This window comes from Drosophila mauritiana, chromosome 2R, assembly GCF_004382145.1.
Source record: "Drosophila mauritiana strain mau12 chromosome 2R, ASM438214v1, whole genome shotgun sequence".
In the NCBI taxonomy this organism is placed as follows: Eukaryota; Metazoa; Arthropoda; class Insecta; order Diptera; family Drosophilidae; genus Drosophila; species Drosophila mauritiana.
In genome coordinates this window covers 10,292,160-10,306,653 of record NC_046668.1, presented here as the reverse complement: position 1 = coordinate 10,306,653, position 14,494 = coordinate 10,292,160, and the positions used below count along the sequence as shown (strand labels likewise).

At 45.9% G+C, this 14,494-nt stretch overlaps 5 protein-coding genes across 6 annotated transcripts; 2 read left to right on the top strand and 3 right to left on the bottom strand.

Moving 5' to 3' along the window:
• Nucleotides 1-662: 662 nt before the first annotated feature.
• LOC117137866 (caspase-6) lies at nt 663-1,884 on the top strand. Its single transcript, XM_033299583.1, has 5 exons — nt 663-729; nt 795-836; nt 896-1,103; nt 1,154-1,559; nt 1,635-1,884. The coding sequence occupies exons 1-5, from the start codon at nt 697-699 to the stop codon at nt 1,714-1,716; spliced, it is 771 nt and encodes a 256-aa protein (XP_033155474.1). The 5' UTR covers nt 663-696; the 3' UTR covers nt 1,717-1,884.
• A 160-nt stretch (nt 1,885-2,044) lies between these two features.
• On the bottom strand, nt 2,045-2,910 carry LOC117137030. Of its 2 annotated transcripts, none has more exons than XM_033298235.1 (4): nt 2,756-2,908; nt 2,609-2,691; nt 2,406-2,544; nt 2,045-2,353 (listed from the first exon to the last, which is right to left on the bottom strand). In XM_033298235.1, exons 1-4 carry the CDS (start codon nt 2,856-2,858, stop codon nt 2,274-2,276), a joined length of 405 nt encoding a protein of 134 aa, XP_033154126.1. In that variant the 5' UTR covers nt 2,859-2,908; the 3' UTR covers nt 2,045-2,273. The 2 variants fall into 2 exon arrangements, 1 of the variants encoding a protein (XP_033154126.1); XR_004459126.1 differs by having other exon boundaries at nt 2,264-2,353; nt 2,406-2,506; nt 2,756-2,910.
• Nucleotides 2,911-3,793: 883 nt separating this feature from the next.
• Nucleotides 3,794-4,496, top strand: LOC117136969 (leucine-rich repeat extensin-like protein 5). The gene has a single exon (XM_033298139.1). It carries the CDS (start codon nt 3,821-3,823, stop codon nt 4,415-4,417), a length of 597 nt encoding a protein of 198 aa, XP_033154030.1. The 5' UTR covers nt 3,794-3,820; the 3' UTR covers nt 4,418-4,496.
• A 523-nt stretch (nt 4,497-5,019) lies between these two features.
• LOC117137228 lies at nt 5,020-5,769 on the bottom strand. Its single transcript, XM_033298586.1, has 4 exons — nt 5,561-5,769; nt 5,425-5,510; nt 5,238-5,370; nt 5,020-5,181 (listed from the first exon to the last, which is right to left on the bottom strand). Exons 1-4 carry the CDS (start codon nt 5,667-5,669, stop codon nt 5,120-5,122), a joined length of 390 nt encoding a protein of 129 aa, XP_033154477.1. The 5' UTR covers nt 5,670-5,769; the 3' UTR covers nt 5,020-5,119.
• Nucleotides 5,770-6,173: 404 nt separating this feature from the next.
• Nucleotides 6,174-14,453, bottom strand: LOC117138612 (nucleoprotein TPR). The gene is made up of 5 exons (XM_033300821.1): nt 14,165-14,453; nt 7,602-13,734; nt 7,219-7,547; nt 7,027-7,160; nt 6,174-6,721 (listed from the first exon to the last, which is right to left on the bottom strand). The coding sequence occupies exons 1-5, from the start codon at nt 14,313-14,315 to the stop codon at nt 6,434-6,436; spliced, it is 7,035 nt and encodes a 2,344-aa protein (XP_033156712.1). The 5' UTR covers nt 14,316-14,453; the 3' UTR covers nt 6,174-6,433.
• Between the last annotated feature and the right edge of the window lie 41 nt (nt 14,454-14,494).

The window sequence follows — 14,494 nt, the reverse complement described above, 5'->3', positions numbered from 1 at the left end:
TATAGTCTGTCAATTTGTAGCAATACGTACTTTTTGATGTTCAATTCTTTGAAAAGTATCCATGTTTCTTGTTCGCCGATCTAAAGTTAACTGAGTAATACACAAAAGCCAGTATTAAATTTACCGTGTAATCATTCACTATCTGGTCTGCATCAAAGCCAACATCCGGACATATTCATCGATAAATACAAGTACAACTTTGGTTTTTATTGTTATTTCCCGATTATAAAGGTAATTGCCATTTATTGGCTTTATAACTTTTTATACCCTTTTACCCCACGAAAACAGTATACTTGCACTGAGTGAATCAGCGGTGGAGACCCAAAAGAGTCAACAGGACAGAAGACGGCAAGATAGCCTGCCGGCGAGGCGAAACCAAGTACAAAACTCAATAGCCTTTTTGAAACCCGCCCTCCTAGCAACCCACTCTTACCATATTAGCCGAGATAGAAGTTTGCCATCTTCTTGCCGCTTAGGGCATCTTCTACTATACGAGTGACGGGTAGAAAAAGTTTAAAGGTAAGTAACGGAAGTTTTAATCGGGGAACAACAATAGTAACTCAATTTGTACTTGTTTTGGTCGATGAACAAATCCGGATGGCTATATAGCTGACCAGATAGTGACTGATAAGACAGCAAATATTGCACTGGCTATTGTGCATTACTCAGTTAACGTTATATCGCCGAACAATAAACATGTATCTCCCCGAAAGAACAGAACATCAAAAAGTACGTATTGTAGTATATTTATTTTAAGAAACCTAATAGGCTTTACCCAAAACCCACTGCTACAGATTGACAGACTATATGACAGCAACAGGGTCAACGGTGCACCAGTAAGTATAAATTAAAGAAAATCATTAAAGGTTCAAGCTAAAAATTGAATTTTTCTTAGGGCCAAGGCCTTGACTTAAATGGAAAACCTAAGCCGCCAGCCGTGTACATTCTGAATCATGAACAGTTCCCTCAGGATCCCCAATTGAACCGAAAGGGTAGCTCAAATGATGTTAATGCTCTTCGCAAAACATTCGAAAGTCTGAATTGTCGGGTTGAAGTAATTTCTAACCCAGGGTTGCCGGACGTTAAAAACAAAGTTAAAGAGTGTAAGAAATACGAGCAAACGGTATTTATCATAGTAACGAATTTCTTTAAGGGTCTGCAAAACGATTCACCCAGGACGCTGGACTTGTCCTCATTATCTTGAGCCATGGCGACCGAAAAGAGAAAATCTTGGCGTGCGACCACAGGGAATACCACTTGGACGATGACGTCCTTTTTCCACTCTTTAGAAATCCAACCTTATCTGGCAAGCCAAAGATTTTAATTGTTCAAGCCTGCAAGGGTCCGTTGAGAGCTGATGCGAAAAAAATGAGCAACGAACCCTATATTAAGTGTTACAGCTGCTCCGAGGGCTATTTGAGCTATCGCAATGAAAATCATGGTTCGGTTTTCATACAAACCTTGTGCGAGGAAATGGATCAATATGGTCTTACCAGGGACTTTCAGTCGATCTTTAAGCATGTAAAGGCTGAGGTCGAACGAAGGTCAACTAAGACAGGGTAAGTTTTACTAGGATAAGTGTGGCAACAGAATGTAACTATGTGTTGTACTTCCTGCTTTTCTCTGTTTTTCAGTTCGAAACAAGTTCCTTCTGAGGAGTCGCACAACTTCGATGAACCCTTTTATTTTGGAAATTATGTTCAAAACACTCAATAAGTTATAGTTTTTCTTTAAAATATATTCAAGTTACCTTCTGGTCAGTGTAAGTAAAACGACCGAATTAACTGCATGAGATATATATGATCTATATATTTACTTACAATTTGTCAAACTGGAATTTACTGTGTTGATATCTTATCTTGAAATAAAACAATCGAAGCGGAACTCGAGATAATGTTAAGTGTTCAAGGAAGTGGGTAGGTAAGTGGGTAAGCGTTATAACTCGCTTACCTATTTATTAAATTTTATTTACCAATATACAAAATATATCTGTGGACGGCAGTCAACTTAGTGACGAAGCGCACCTGAAGAGTGTGCAGACCTCTTACATGTTACACGATTCTAAAAGTAACTGTATAATCGATTTTTTTATAATATGTACATGTAATTTGGGATCCGATTTGCTAGGGATAATCTCAATTTCATTTGAGCTTACCAAAAAAACATGAATGAGTTTTACAATTAACTTAAATACTATTGAGATCATAAGCACCTAGAAAAACGGATAAAACAATCCAGACCAGAAGGCAATTATATTCTTTCTGCGTAAGGTTTTAAACATCCAGGACGTCTTCGGGATCTCTGACTTCGGCATAATACGAGTAGACGACAATCCAGAAGTAGATACCAAAGCCTGAAAAGGATGTTCTTGAAGGATGCAGTAACTCACAAAAAAAAGAACTTACATATATATATTGCAGATCCTGGGACAATTATCTCCCGGTACCGCTCCTCCTTAATCAGCATGTAGATGCAGTACACGAGCAGGATCATGCAGTTGGTCAGGCTAGTGATCAGGAAGAACATCAGGAGAACAGTTGATCTCTATATTGGTTTAGTTTCGAGATGGGATCGGCTGCAGTGGGTGCCACCCAGTGGCTGGACTTACGATTAGAGCTCCGCCCATCAGGAATGTGCAGCCGATGCAATGGCAGATGGCCACCGCCTGCTCAATGTGTGCGATGAACTCCTCTGGGTGAAGGTGGATGCATTACCAGGGTGATCTTTTAAATGGACCTGTCAGCCCTAAACTTACGACCCGCCAAGTTGAGCACCACTAAGTTAATGATGAGGTCCACGATGGCTATGATGATGCAGGCTTTGCGCAATTTAATGCAGAAACAGCATTTTTTCACCATTTTACAATTTTTATCTAGACAACTCCATAAACTGATTAGAAAAGCGGAGCTATTGTCAAAGAACCACAGTTTATTTTACAATTAGTACCGCTAAATTAAAAAAAAACGTAAATCATGGGAACATACAGTTGTTATTGCTTTTGCCAAATAATATAAGCTTCTTATCTGCAATCTATTGAACATATTGTGAGCGAATTGCGAATATTCCAGTCGCCTTGGTTTCAGTGCATTATGACTCATTTCGAGTTGGGGGATTTTAAGCATAAAGACCGTATATATACTACTCGGACATCACTTGGAACTGTCACCTTTAAAATGAGTAGATAATCTGTAGAATTTACTAAAAGAATACTTGTTGATTCTACATGTCAGAAATAAATCTAATTTTCATTATTTCCCATTTGGTTGCTTCTTGTTCGCGGGTTAGTAACCTCTTTATGAAGTTGGCGCCACATAAATACCTTAATGTAGATCATGGAACCCAATGACCGTCCCTGGCCCACCAATGCAATGTGCGAGTTACATAATAAATTACAAGTGAACATCGCAATCGACCATTAAGGCGAATGCTTTTGGCAAATATTGGCCGAAAAGGGGCCGGGAAGACCCAAAAACAGAACGTGACGACGACGGGCCCCTCCCTTCCATCTGGTTTGCCTGTGCAGTTTTCAGTTTCGTTTTCATCAGCCGAATTTCGGATACGAATCCGAATCGGAAACGGAATCCATGTCCACACTGGGCATCGAAAACGAAATCGAAATGGGCACAGTGCGCCAGCTAATTTGTATGCATCGCGGATTGCTGGCGGGGATTGAAGAGCTGCGCGTAACGCGATTGGGAAGCCATCGGAAATATTATGCAAGGGCGGGGGAGCTACGCATTGCTGAGGTGGCGGATTCATATAAAACACTCGATTGACCTGCAGCAGTAGCTTCATTCGCAGCCGAACCATCGACATCAGCATGCAGACGCAGTGTATCCTCCTTCTCTTGGCCGCCAGTCTGGCCATATGTGTGGCGCGTCCGGAACCACCTAGATCGCGTTACGGACCGCCGCCACCGCCAGCTCCCCAAAAGGAATACGGTCCTCCGGCCCCGGCAGCACAGCCTCTACCCGTTTACGGACCACCAGCCGCCTTCTACGGACCACCAGCCGCCTCGGAGGCCCTCGTAACCAAGAACGTGTACGTGCACGTGCCGCCAGAGGAGCCAGAGTTCTATCCGGCTTCGTCGCCCATCCAGACGGCCGTTCCCAAAAAGCACTACAAGATCATCTTCATCAAGGCGCCCAACCCTCCGACCCCTGTGCGCCAGGTGCTCCCTCCCCCGGTCCAGGATGAGCACAAGACTCTTGTGTATGTTCTGGTCAAGAAGCCCGAGGAGCAGCAGCCCGTCATCCTGCCCGCTCCAGAGCCCACAGAGCCCAGCAAGCCGGAGGTTTACTTCATCAAGTACAAGCAGCAGCAGCCCAAGCCGGCCACCCAGTACGGCCCACCGCCGTCCGCCCCATCCGAGGAGTACGGAGCACCACCTGCCCCCCGCACCGTCGAGCAGTTCTAGTTTGTAGTGTCGTCTAGGTCCACAGCCTATGAATGTAAATATTATTTATGATCGCTGCCATTAAAGAGAGTTTAGAGAATGCGAAATCAGTCGGATCTTAAAGTCCTTGGGATATTATTTCATATTACTACCTTGAAGTGTTATTGTCATAAACGCTCCATTCGTTGCGGATCCTGAAATCTTGAGATGCGATCATCAATCAGTGCATCTTAACAATGGCACTCGATATTTGTTTTATTTACCAGGAGCACGCATTGCATACAAATGAGGTTACTACGCAAGTTATTGGGTACCGATAATTGGGAAAGCAATAATTTATATTGCTCAATTTATGCATTACTCGTTATTAACGTCGAATAAATTATTCAAATTTCAATTTGTTTATTTGGTTACTTAGGTCAAGATTGCAAAAGCGCATTTAACAATGGATTTCAACATGGATTTCTCTTACATGACTAAAAAATTGTAAATAATGTATGTATAGCGTTTAAAAATATTTATCATTATTGCAAGATGTTGCAGAAAAAGAAAGGAAATTAAAATCCAGTGAAAATTAGCCGGAAATTGAAGATATTATGATTAGATAATTTCCAAAAATAATATATGTTTGCCAAAAAAGTGTATACATTACTTTATTTTACATCCAAAATGATTAAACGTTGAAAGAATGAATTTTATAAGGAACAATTACAATTTACAAGCTCATGCGTCCTTTAAGCGATCATAATAGGAGTAGACCACCAGCCAAAAGTACAAGCCTAGAACTGGAAAAGGATTTGGCCAAGTTGAACATTGGGCCAAAATAATGAGTGCAACTTACGGGATTGAAGAATATCGAAGACTAGATATTCATTCATGATGCCTTCTGTGGCCACAAACACGCCCTCGGCAACTAAAATGAAGAACCGGAAGCAGGAAACTGAGAGGTAGGGCAACAGGAAATATCTCAGGCCCTGAAATTAGACAGCTTTATATCGTTCGCCAACCAAAATATTATGGATCCCTACCAGAACTGCTCCAAGCAGTAGGAAGATGCAGCAGATAACGTAGATACCGCTCACCACAAGGGAAAAAAGTCCCAGCAGGCTGTCACCTATGAAAACCAGTTATATCTTAGCGATTCCTATGGTCAGGACCACTCACGATCAACAAAGAAGCGATCCAGTCCACGGATTAGCACCTCAACGATGGCTATCAGGATGCATCCGCACTTCAGGTCCACACAGCAACAGCAATTGTCCGAGTAGATCATTTTCGTTTTTTTTCTTTTGGGGTTTCTAAGGCAATTTCGGATATGAACCGCCTGGCCAACTGACTTGCAACAGCCGGTAATTATGTTGGAGTCTTCAATTCGGATCACGTTTCATGTTCCACTGCTCACTGCATAATTAATCGGCTTGCGTAGCTTAGACCAATTAAGGTCAATGCCACCAAAGCGCAGTGAAATCGTTGGTCTATATTTCACATTAGAACTAGTGCGATTTTAACCGAACCCCCATTATCAAACTAAATTAATTGAGTAGTTTCAATACTGTAATATAAATAATTATCTTTTACATTCATTTGAATATCAGAAAAATCATTGGAACTTCTTTAAATTACTTTAAAGACTATGAAATATGGTTTAAAGCGTGTAACTACATCTTTATGCGTTATAACATTACTAGAATGAGCCAATTTATTCAGGAAGTAAACCCCTTTGTAGTGCTGGGGTAACACCAGTTTGAAATCCTTGCCCAGAAAGGTGCATCAAATATTGACCAAATTACACAAATATTTATTACAAAGTCTATAGCAAGGTTAATGTACAAGAACCAAAGCTCTTTGTGTCTTGTCAACTGCAGAAACTCAGGACTTGCAAGCTGGAGAATGTTCAGTAATATGTGTGTATTTGCGGCTCAACTTAGACTAGGCGTTTTTAAATGCGAGGAGACTTATTTCTAGCCGAGTAAACGCAATGATTTTATAGTCAGCCTATAGCGGACTTTCGTCTGCGGGTCCGCCGAACTCCTCGCCCTAAGGGAATCGTCCTCCGTTGTTGAAGTTATTTGGAGACGGACGACGAATGGGACGCCGGTTGCGGGCCCGTTGCGCAAAGCGATTATTATTGGCTGACATCTGGTTTTGCTGAATGTTTCCCGGCGACGTGTCCCGCTGCCAGACAATTCGCTGCGGCCGGTTCTGGCTGTTAGGACTGCCACCCCTCATGGCGCGATGTCCTCGTCGGGTGGGCACCGCACTACGCAACGTGCGAAATCGCGTGTTCTCCGACGGCGAAGTGGCCTCCGCCTCGCGACCCTCCTCCTAAAAAGAAATGGAGAGCAATCAATTTAGAATTCAGTTGGTGCAGATTGGTCTGGGTTACACCCGATTTTAAAACAATATTTGGATTTCAACAGAAACATTGAAATACAACTAAGTTTAATTTTCATAAATTACATTTCCTCTACAAAACGTTGCATTCTTTAGTCAAAAAAAAAAAATTAGTTTTTATTAAAAACCCATGTGGTTAATCGCATTCAAAGCATAAGTATTTCCATGCAGGGTCTCACTGGGACCGACCTGCTTTTCTACACAGCTATCTTGCCCCCAAGGCAAGTACTACTTACCTCAACACCCACCGCCTGCTTCTCACCCTCGGAGGAGACGCCGTCGGCTCCCTCGCTGTCCTCGGTGGGGTTTCCCTCGCCAAGATTGGATTGGTTTTGGGACACCTCCGATTGGCTAGTGCCCACATTTGGATCTGGATAAAATTAATTGCTTAGTTTTCCGTTCCATGTACACTATTTATTGTAACTTACTATCGTTGCCTAGCGGCTGAGAGTCTTCTCCTTGGCCAGTAGCCATTGTCTCCTCGGCGAATGCCTCATCAGCTTCGCTGGCGTTTTCTGCTCCGTCAGCATGATCACCCTCGTCAGCAGCTTTAAGGGCGTCGCTTCCGCTGCTCTCCCCTGCTTCGCTCTGTTTTTGCGGAGAACTGGCCGAGGCAGCTCCCGCATCGCTGGGGCCAGCGCTTTCATGAGGCGCGCCGCCGGCCACCTCGGCGGTGCCATCGACTTCAGCGGACTCCAAGCGGGCAGGTTGCTCACAAAAATTCGAGACTTGAGGGGAACTTACAATCTCCACAGAGCTGTTTGATTAAATTCAATTAGTGAAGCTCATCGTAGAATAATCGTTAACCTACCTTTCGTTGCGTCGGGCGGCTGCTGTGGACGTTGAGGCAGCTGCCTGCTTCCAGTTGGAGGCCTCAGCCTGAGGTAGAGTCACCGGGTTCGATGACTCACCACTGCCACTGGTGATGGCCTGACTCTGGTTGTTCTCCTGAGTGGAAGCGGATGCAGTTGCAATTGCCTGGTTGTCCAGCGATTGACTCTCTTCCTGAGCCTGCATGTGCTGCTCCGGCACTTCGATGTCCACCTCGTTGTTGTCCTGGGCATCCACAGCTATATCATTGTCATCGTCACCACCTTCGTTGTCATCCATCTCGTTGTCCTGCTCGTACGAGTCTTCGTAGCCCTCCTGTTCGGCCTCGCCTCCGTCAATGGGACCATCGTCGGCATCGGCCAGAACGTCCTCCTCGTCGTCTGAGTCAACTTGAATGTCATCCTCCTGATCGCGCTGAGATGAGGTTGGCATTTGATCGACATCCATTCCGGAATCACCAATGTGGCCGGCCGATAGCTCTCCGCTGTGCATGGGACCGCGAAGTCTCTTAGTCATTTTTGACATTTTCTCGGGGACACCCTCCTCAGTGGTGGTGGAGGAGTCACCCTCAATGTCACGAGGACGCTTAATGGCTTGTGAGGAGCATCCAGCCTGGGTGGTCGTCACATTGCTGCTGGACGGGGTGTGTCTGCTGTGGCTACTCACCACTGTGGAGGAGCTGCTGCTGCTGCCAGAAGTGCTGGGCTGTTGGCTCTGACTTCCGCCATCCTGGACACTGGGAGCAGTGGCAGTCGGGACAGACGTGGAACTGGATGATGAAGATGACCCTTCAACACGCGGCGACACTAGCGCCACAACTTGCTGTTGGGCTCCGCCTACAAACAACTGCGAATCGTTCTGCTGCGGGTGCTGGATACTTTCCGCCTCCTGGGAACTTTCGGCAGCAGATGAGGCGCCCATCGGCGGAATAGCAGCGACGGCCACGGATGCAGAGCTAGTGGACGGCATATAATCGGTATGTGAGGAAGTGGGTGAGGAGGATGCCATCGATTCCAGGGCGGCACTTCCAGTGGTGTGAACCTGTTGCTGTGGTGGCACCAAAGCGGTTTGGGCTACCGCGGAGCTGCCGCCGCTAGCGGCGGATGTTGTGGAAGTGGATGAAGACGATGATGACGAGGAGGTGGACGTACTGGATCCTGCCGGGGGCTGTTGGCTCGTAGGTAGAATCGCGGCCGTGCGGCTGTTTTGCACCGAAATAGGACGTATGCTGGCCAAAGGAGTCTCCCCACCACGCCAGGGAGTTACGGTGGCCGATTGTTGCACCGTTGCCGAACCAGACATTGGTTTCACGTTAGCAGTTCGTGGAGAGCTTTCCGAGATATTGCCCTTCTCGGCAACCGAGCTGGTCGAGGGCTTGGTTGACTGCTGAGATCCCAGTTGACGGGTTAGCTGGTTAATTCTCATGTGCAGCGATTCGTTCTCGCGGGTGAGGCGCAGGTTGATGTCCTTATTGGCGGCTATGTTCTCCTGCAGCTCCTTCTCTAAACGGGCAATTGTCTCGTCGTATGAGGATTTGGTGCCAGCAAAAGTTGTCTCTTGATTGACCAAATCAGTACGAGCCACTGTAAGGTCTACTACAAGTTTGTCCAACTTGGCCTTGTATTCCTGTCGTATGGCACTGGTTTCCGTTTCTGGTTCTGTGCGCTTTTTGACCTCATCACATTCTTTGGTAACCTTTTCGTGCTCATCTTTAAGCGCCCGTAGTTGATTATTAACTTCCTCTAACTCGCTGCGAACCTTCTCCAGTTCCGCTGACGATTCGGTTCCACCACCTTGAGCTTGAAGGCCTATATAGAAGTCCTTGTAGCGCTTGGCCAGTTTACGAAGCTGTATCTCCTTGGTTTCCTTATCTGCAATGGTCTTGTCCTTCGTCTCCAACTCCTCGTTGGCCTTCAACAGCTCTTCCTCCTTTTGCAGTAGTCGGTTCTTCAATTCCATGATATCCTGCGTCTGGCGTGTGTTGTTTTGCTTGAGATTGGTGAATTCGTCCACTTGCTTCTTGCGCGCCTCGTCTAGAAGTTGCATTTGTTTGTTCAGCATTGGGATCTCTGTATTCATGCGCTGCTTTAGCACAGTCAGCTCATCCGATTGTTTCTTGTTTAGCTCTTTCTCGGCAGTCAGCAACTTGGCCAGGTGCTCGCGCTCAGCCTGCAGACGCTTGAACTCCTCTGGGTTGCGATTGCTCTTCTCCACCAGCGCATTAGCACGCTGCCGCCACTTGATTGCCTCGGTGCGGAGCGAGGTGTTCTCCACATTAATCTCCTCGATCTTCGATGTCAGTTCCTTGTTGCTGCACTGCAGCGGGAACAGTTCCTTTTCCACGGTGCTAATACGATCAGTGAGTTCGGCGACGCGAACAGTTAAAGCGTTACGCTCCTCTCGCAAAATGCGGTTGCTATCGGTGATGGCATTCAAAGTTTCAATCTTGCGTAGCACCTCCTCGTGTTTGTTGGCCGACACCACGTCTGTCTGGCTCTTTGCGCGCTCTTGGTTCAGATAGCCATTTAGTTCGTCAACCTTCTTTTGTTGAATGGCGTGTTCTGAAATCAGACGAGCATTTTCCGCCTTGAGAATGTCCAGCTTGGCAGCGTACAGATCCTTCTCCTTGCGCAAAAACTTTATGATCTTTAGTAGCTGTTCGTTGTTCCTTCCTTCCTCGGCAGCGGTTAGTCCAGAAGCATTTAGGCTCTGATCTGCATCCATTGCAGACTCATTCAAGGAAGAGTTCGGGTTTTGGCTTTGACTGGCCAGAACAGCCAGTTTCGAGGCGAGCGCTTCGATTTGATCATGTAAGTTGGAGTTCAATGCATGCAAATCAGCCACTCTCTTCTCTGACTCCTCCCTCTCCTTGTCCAGCAGCTTTTGGGCCTCGACATTCGAACGCAGAAGTTCATCGTATGCTGCTTGCAATGATTCCCGACCTGACTTTAATTGGTTGAGTTCGTCGTTGGCTTTGAAGAATTCGGCCTTGTAACGGGTTAGCTCCTGAATATCTGCAGAATGCTGTATCATTCCGTTAGCATACTTCACCTCCACAGCATTAAGAGATTCAACCAGGCTCGTGTTTTCGGAACGCAGCGTCCGAATGGTGCAATTAGCTTCCGTAAGCTTCTCTAGCAAGCTCTTTAGATCGTCCTGGGCTGACTTTAATTGACCCGACTGGTCGACAGTCTTGCTCTGCTCGGTGACATTGGACAACATGGCCTCCGCTTCCAAATCGCTTATACGAGTCTTCAGCTCAGCCTCTGAACTGCGAAGCTTCTTGATTTCCTCCTCCTGCTTGGCCACCAACTCGCCGTGAAGCTCGTGCAGACGCTTGATCTCATTTTCGGCGCTTTGAGACATCTTATAGAACTGCTCGCCATGCTCACGAGTCTTTGCCAACTCTTTAGTGAGTGACTCAATCTCCACCGTGGCCTGGTCCAGCTTAAGTTCGAACTCTCGGGCTCGTTTATTGGCTGCAGTGATGGGGTTGTCATTTAGAGTGGGCGTCAGAACTTCCTGAAGTTTTTTGCTTAATTCATTGACATTGTTGACCTTCTGAGCAAGTTCTTCGCGGACGCTGATAAGCTCCGCTTGCCACTTATCTGCCTGCTGCCTCTCTTCATCTTTCATTTTGATGGCCGTCTCCGCCTGCCGCTTAAACTCGTTAATTGATTCACGGAACTTCTCCTCCTCCTCCTTGAAGTGACGACGCTGAGCAGCCAGTTCCCGTACAGTGTCATCTAAACGCTGCTCTAAACGCTGACGGCCCTCCATCTCAGATCGCTCAAGGTTGGTCTTTATAAATTCCAAACTGTTTAGAAGCAGTGATTGGCTCTGCTGCTCGCGGTGATAAGTCTCCTTTTCGATCTGCAGTCGAGAAGATGTGTCCCTTAGAATGCGATTCTCTTGGCGAAGGCTTTGAGCCTCTGCATCGGCTGCTGCGTGCTTGCGGTGTGCGGTCATCACTTCGTCCTTGAGCAAATGTACGGTTTGCTCGTGTTTAATAATGGTCTTTTCATAGTTCTTGGTACGCTCTTCCAATGTAGACACCTGCTGCTTGTAGGTGGCTATATGTTTGTGAAGCAGTTCTATTTGCTCTTTCTGGAACTCAGTGGTGTTCATCAGCTTGCAGTTACTGCTGGTTAGCTCCCGCACCTCATTACGCATAGAATCGAACTGTTCTTGGGCCAGTGCATCGTTTTTACGCTTTTCGCTAGTGTAATAGTCGTAGTTCTCTTTCAGTGAGGCGTACTTCTTGACCTCCCCTTCCAACTGTTGCTCCAGATGTCGCACCCTCATTTCCAGTTTCCTGTTCTCCTCAGAATTGGCTGCCGGCTGCTCTGAAGTATCAAGTACAGAGTCGTTAGGCTCCAGAGTGGAGTCGTCCATATCCACAGTATTTTGACCCAGCTTCTTCTGAGCCGCGAAATATAACTTCTTGTAGCGGTCGCACTTAGATAGCAATGTAGTAACCGTATTGTTCTTTTGCGTCAATAAATCCTCCAATTCGGCAAAACGCACTTCGAGCTTTCTTATGTGATTCTTAGACTGCTCCAACATGACCTTATCTTGGTTCTTTTCGCTAGCCTCCAAAAGTTGTGTGAGGTCCCGGGACATATTCAGGAGGTATGTATTTCTTTCCACTAACTCTTCAATAGAACTAAAGGTTACCAAGTTATCGTTGATCACACTTTCGCTGGTGGTGGTCTGACGAATTGGTGGGTTACGTACATGTTTCACTCCAGCCCTTATGCAGTTCAATTCGTCCAGCAACATGCACACCTGTCGGCTGAGATCGGTGTGCGTCTGTTTTAGTTTCTTATTTTCATTTTGGTTGTGATTAAGAGTAGATAAAGCCCTTTCCAATTCCCGCTCAAGGTATAACTTATTTTCTAATAATTCATCATGCTCGCGCAAGAGCTCACTGTTAGTCTCCTTCATTTTTTGGTAATCGGATTTCTGTTTTTCCATAAGCGGGGCACTCTCTGAGACCTCAGCAATGATCGACTTGAGCTGCAACTTCAACTGCTGAATTTCGCGATTTCGCATCTCCAGTTCTTCGCTGTTTTTGGCGTACATGGAGTAAAGTTCGGTAAACGATAGATCGGAGCGCATAATGCGACTAGCCACAGCCGCACTGGGGGCCAACTGGCATATGGCGGTTTCTAAATTATTTTCCCGGACCTCTTTTATCAAATCGTTGGCACTTGCTAGCTCCCGTTCCATATCCTTAATCCTCTTATTTTGCTCCTCCAACTCAGCGCTGTGCTTTTGCTTCATGGTTTCCTTTTGCTCTTCCAACTGGGCGCACTGTTCCTCGGTCTCCTCTAACAAACGTTTAATTTCGGAGATGCCCTGCAGGAGTTCCTCACGCTGGACCAGATGATCGGATTCGGTGCTCTTAAAGATTTCAAACAGCTTTTCCTTGGCATCAAGTTCGTTTTTAAGCTTCCCCACATACTCTTCCGTTGCCTGGTTCTGCTTGAAGGCGGTGTCGTTTTGGGTTTCAACCTTGCGGGTCAGTTCCCCGATGGTCTTGACGGCCTGTTCGTACTGTTCCTGCATCAGCTTTAGAGATTCGGTTTTTTCATTAAGGCGAGACTCTAGCTGCATGGTGTTTAGTGTGTGCTCCCGTCGGATATTCTGCAACTCGGCGTTGGTTTTGTTGAGATCTCCGCTGATTAACAAAATCTCCTTGTGCAGCATATCGCGTTCGCTTTCCATGCGGTTCTCTTTGAGCTCCAGAGCCACTTCCTTGCTTTGAATTTCGTCCACGCGAGCAATGGCTTCGCACTTGGCGGCAATCGCACTGCTTAGCTGCTGCTGGTAGGTGTGCAGATCCTGCTTCAATCGTTCCAGCTCCGCCTGTTGGCGCTCGATTACCTTCATCAGTGAATCGCGTTCCTCAACTATCGAGGACTTCTCCTTGCGCAACTGTGATATTGTTTGCTCGCCTTTGGTGATCGTATCCATTAGGTTAGCTCGTTCCGAAGACATCTGATCTAGATGAGTGCGCAACTCGTTTACATTTAACTCAAAGCTGGTAAATTTGACTAGATAGTCCTCCATTTTGTTCTCCAGCTCTTCGCTTTTCTGCTCGGCTTCGGCTGTGAAAAGGGACAAATATGAAAAATCATCTCAACTGGATTTAAATAACCAAAAAGTATTTGGATTAAAATGAATATGACTGCAGACGGCCCACAGAAATTCCCTGGATATTTCAAATTGGATTAACTGTTTTGGTGGGAAAATGTCCGGCCAGTGTTACCACACCGGCGGTAGGTGAAAATTAATAAGGAAAATAATGTTGCTGCAAGCAGAAATTGTTTTTAAGAGCAAAAATATATAAATGGCGCAAGAGTGTTTAGCACGCTAGAAACTATACAATAGCGTTTGCTTATTTCAAGAAGCGGAATCTGAGCCGGCAAACGCCGAACAGTTGGAGCCCCATATGTAGGTACAAGCATACCGCATGCAAATTAAAGTTATATGTGAAATATGGCGCACAATAGTATATATACAAATTTAAAAACATACCCAACCGATTGGCGGCCGCACGGTTCTTGCAGTACTCATCTGAGAAATTGTTAATGTACGCCGACAATTTCTGCTGGATGTCTTCCGGCACGAGTTTCAACTCGTCGGGCTGAAGTATGTTGTTCAGAGCTTGTGGACCGCTGAGATCCATGTTCGCAGTTGATCCTTGTCAAGCAGTGGTGAAATTTATGTGGAGCGGTGCGAAGTTTACGATGTCTGCTTAATTTTTTGCGAAATTTGTATTCAGTCGCTTTTGGGACGCGAAAAAGTGACTGTCAATGCAGTGGTGATGGAACAAAATCGATATTACTCGATATACTATCGATTCGA

Bases quoted from the DNA above. Each gene is read 5' to 3' on its own strand.
- LOC117137866 (XM_033299583.1), top strand. From the start codon at position 697: ATGTATCTCCCCGAAAGAACAGAACATCAAAAA. The intron at 837-895 runs GTAAGTATAAAT...AATTTTTCTTAG, and splicing joins ACAGGGTCAACGGTGCACCA to GGCCAAGGCCTTGACTTAAA. The intron at 1,104-1,153 runs GTAAGAAATACG...AATTTCTTTAAG, and splicing joins TAAAAACAAAGTTAAAGAGT to GGTCTGCAAAACGATTCACC.
- LOC117137030 (XM_033298235.1), bottom strand. From the start codon at position 2,858: ATGGTGAAAAAATGCTGTTTCTGCATTAAATTGCGCAAAGCCTGCATC. The intron at 2,692-2,755 runs GTAAGTTTAGGG...ACCTTCACCCAG, and splicing joins GGTGCTCAACTTGGCGGGTC to AGGAGTTCATCGCACACATT. The intron at 2,545-2,608 runs GTAAGTCCAGCC...AAACCAATATAG, and splicing joins TGATGGGCGGAGCTCTAATC to AGATCAACTGTTCTCCTGAT.
- LOC117136969 (XM_033298139.1), top strand. From the start codon at position 3,821: ATGCAGACGCAGTGTATCCTCCTTCTCTTGGCCGCCAGTCTGGCCATA.
- LOC117137228 (XM_033298586.1), bottom strand. From the start codon at position 5,669: ATGATCTACTCGGACAATTGCTGTTGCTGTGTGGACCTGAAGTGCGGA. The intron at 5,511-5,560 runs GTGAGTGGTCCT...TGGTTTTCATAG, and splicing joins GGATCGCTTCTTTGTTGATC to GTGACAGCCTGCTGGGACTT. The intron at 5,182-5,237 runs GTAAGTTGCACT...ATCCTTTTCCAG, and splicing joins CTTCGATATTCTTCAATCCC to TTCTAGGCTTGTACTTTTGG.
- LOC117138612 (XM_033300821.1), bottom strand. From the start codon at position 14,315: ATGGATCTCAGCGGTCCACAAGCTCTGAACAACATACTTCAGCCCGAC. The intron at 7,548-7,601 runs GTAGGTTAACGA...TTAATCAAACAG, and splicing joins GCCGCCCGACGCAACGAAAG to CTCTGTGGAGATTGTAAGTT. The intron at 7,161-7,218 runs GTAAGTTACAAT...AATTTTATCCAG, and splicing joins TCAGCCGCTAGGCAACGATA to ATCCAAATGTGGGCACTAGC.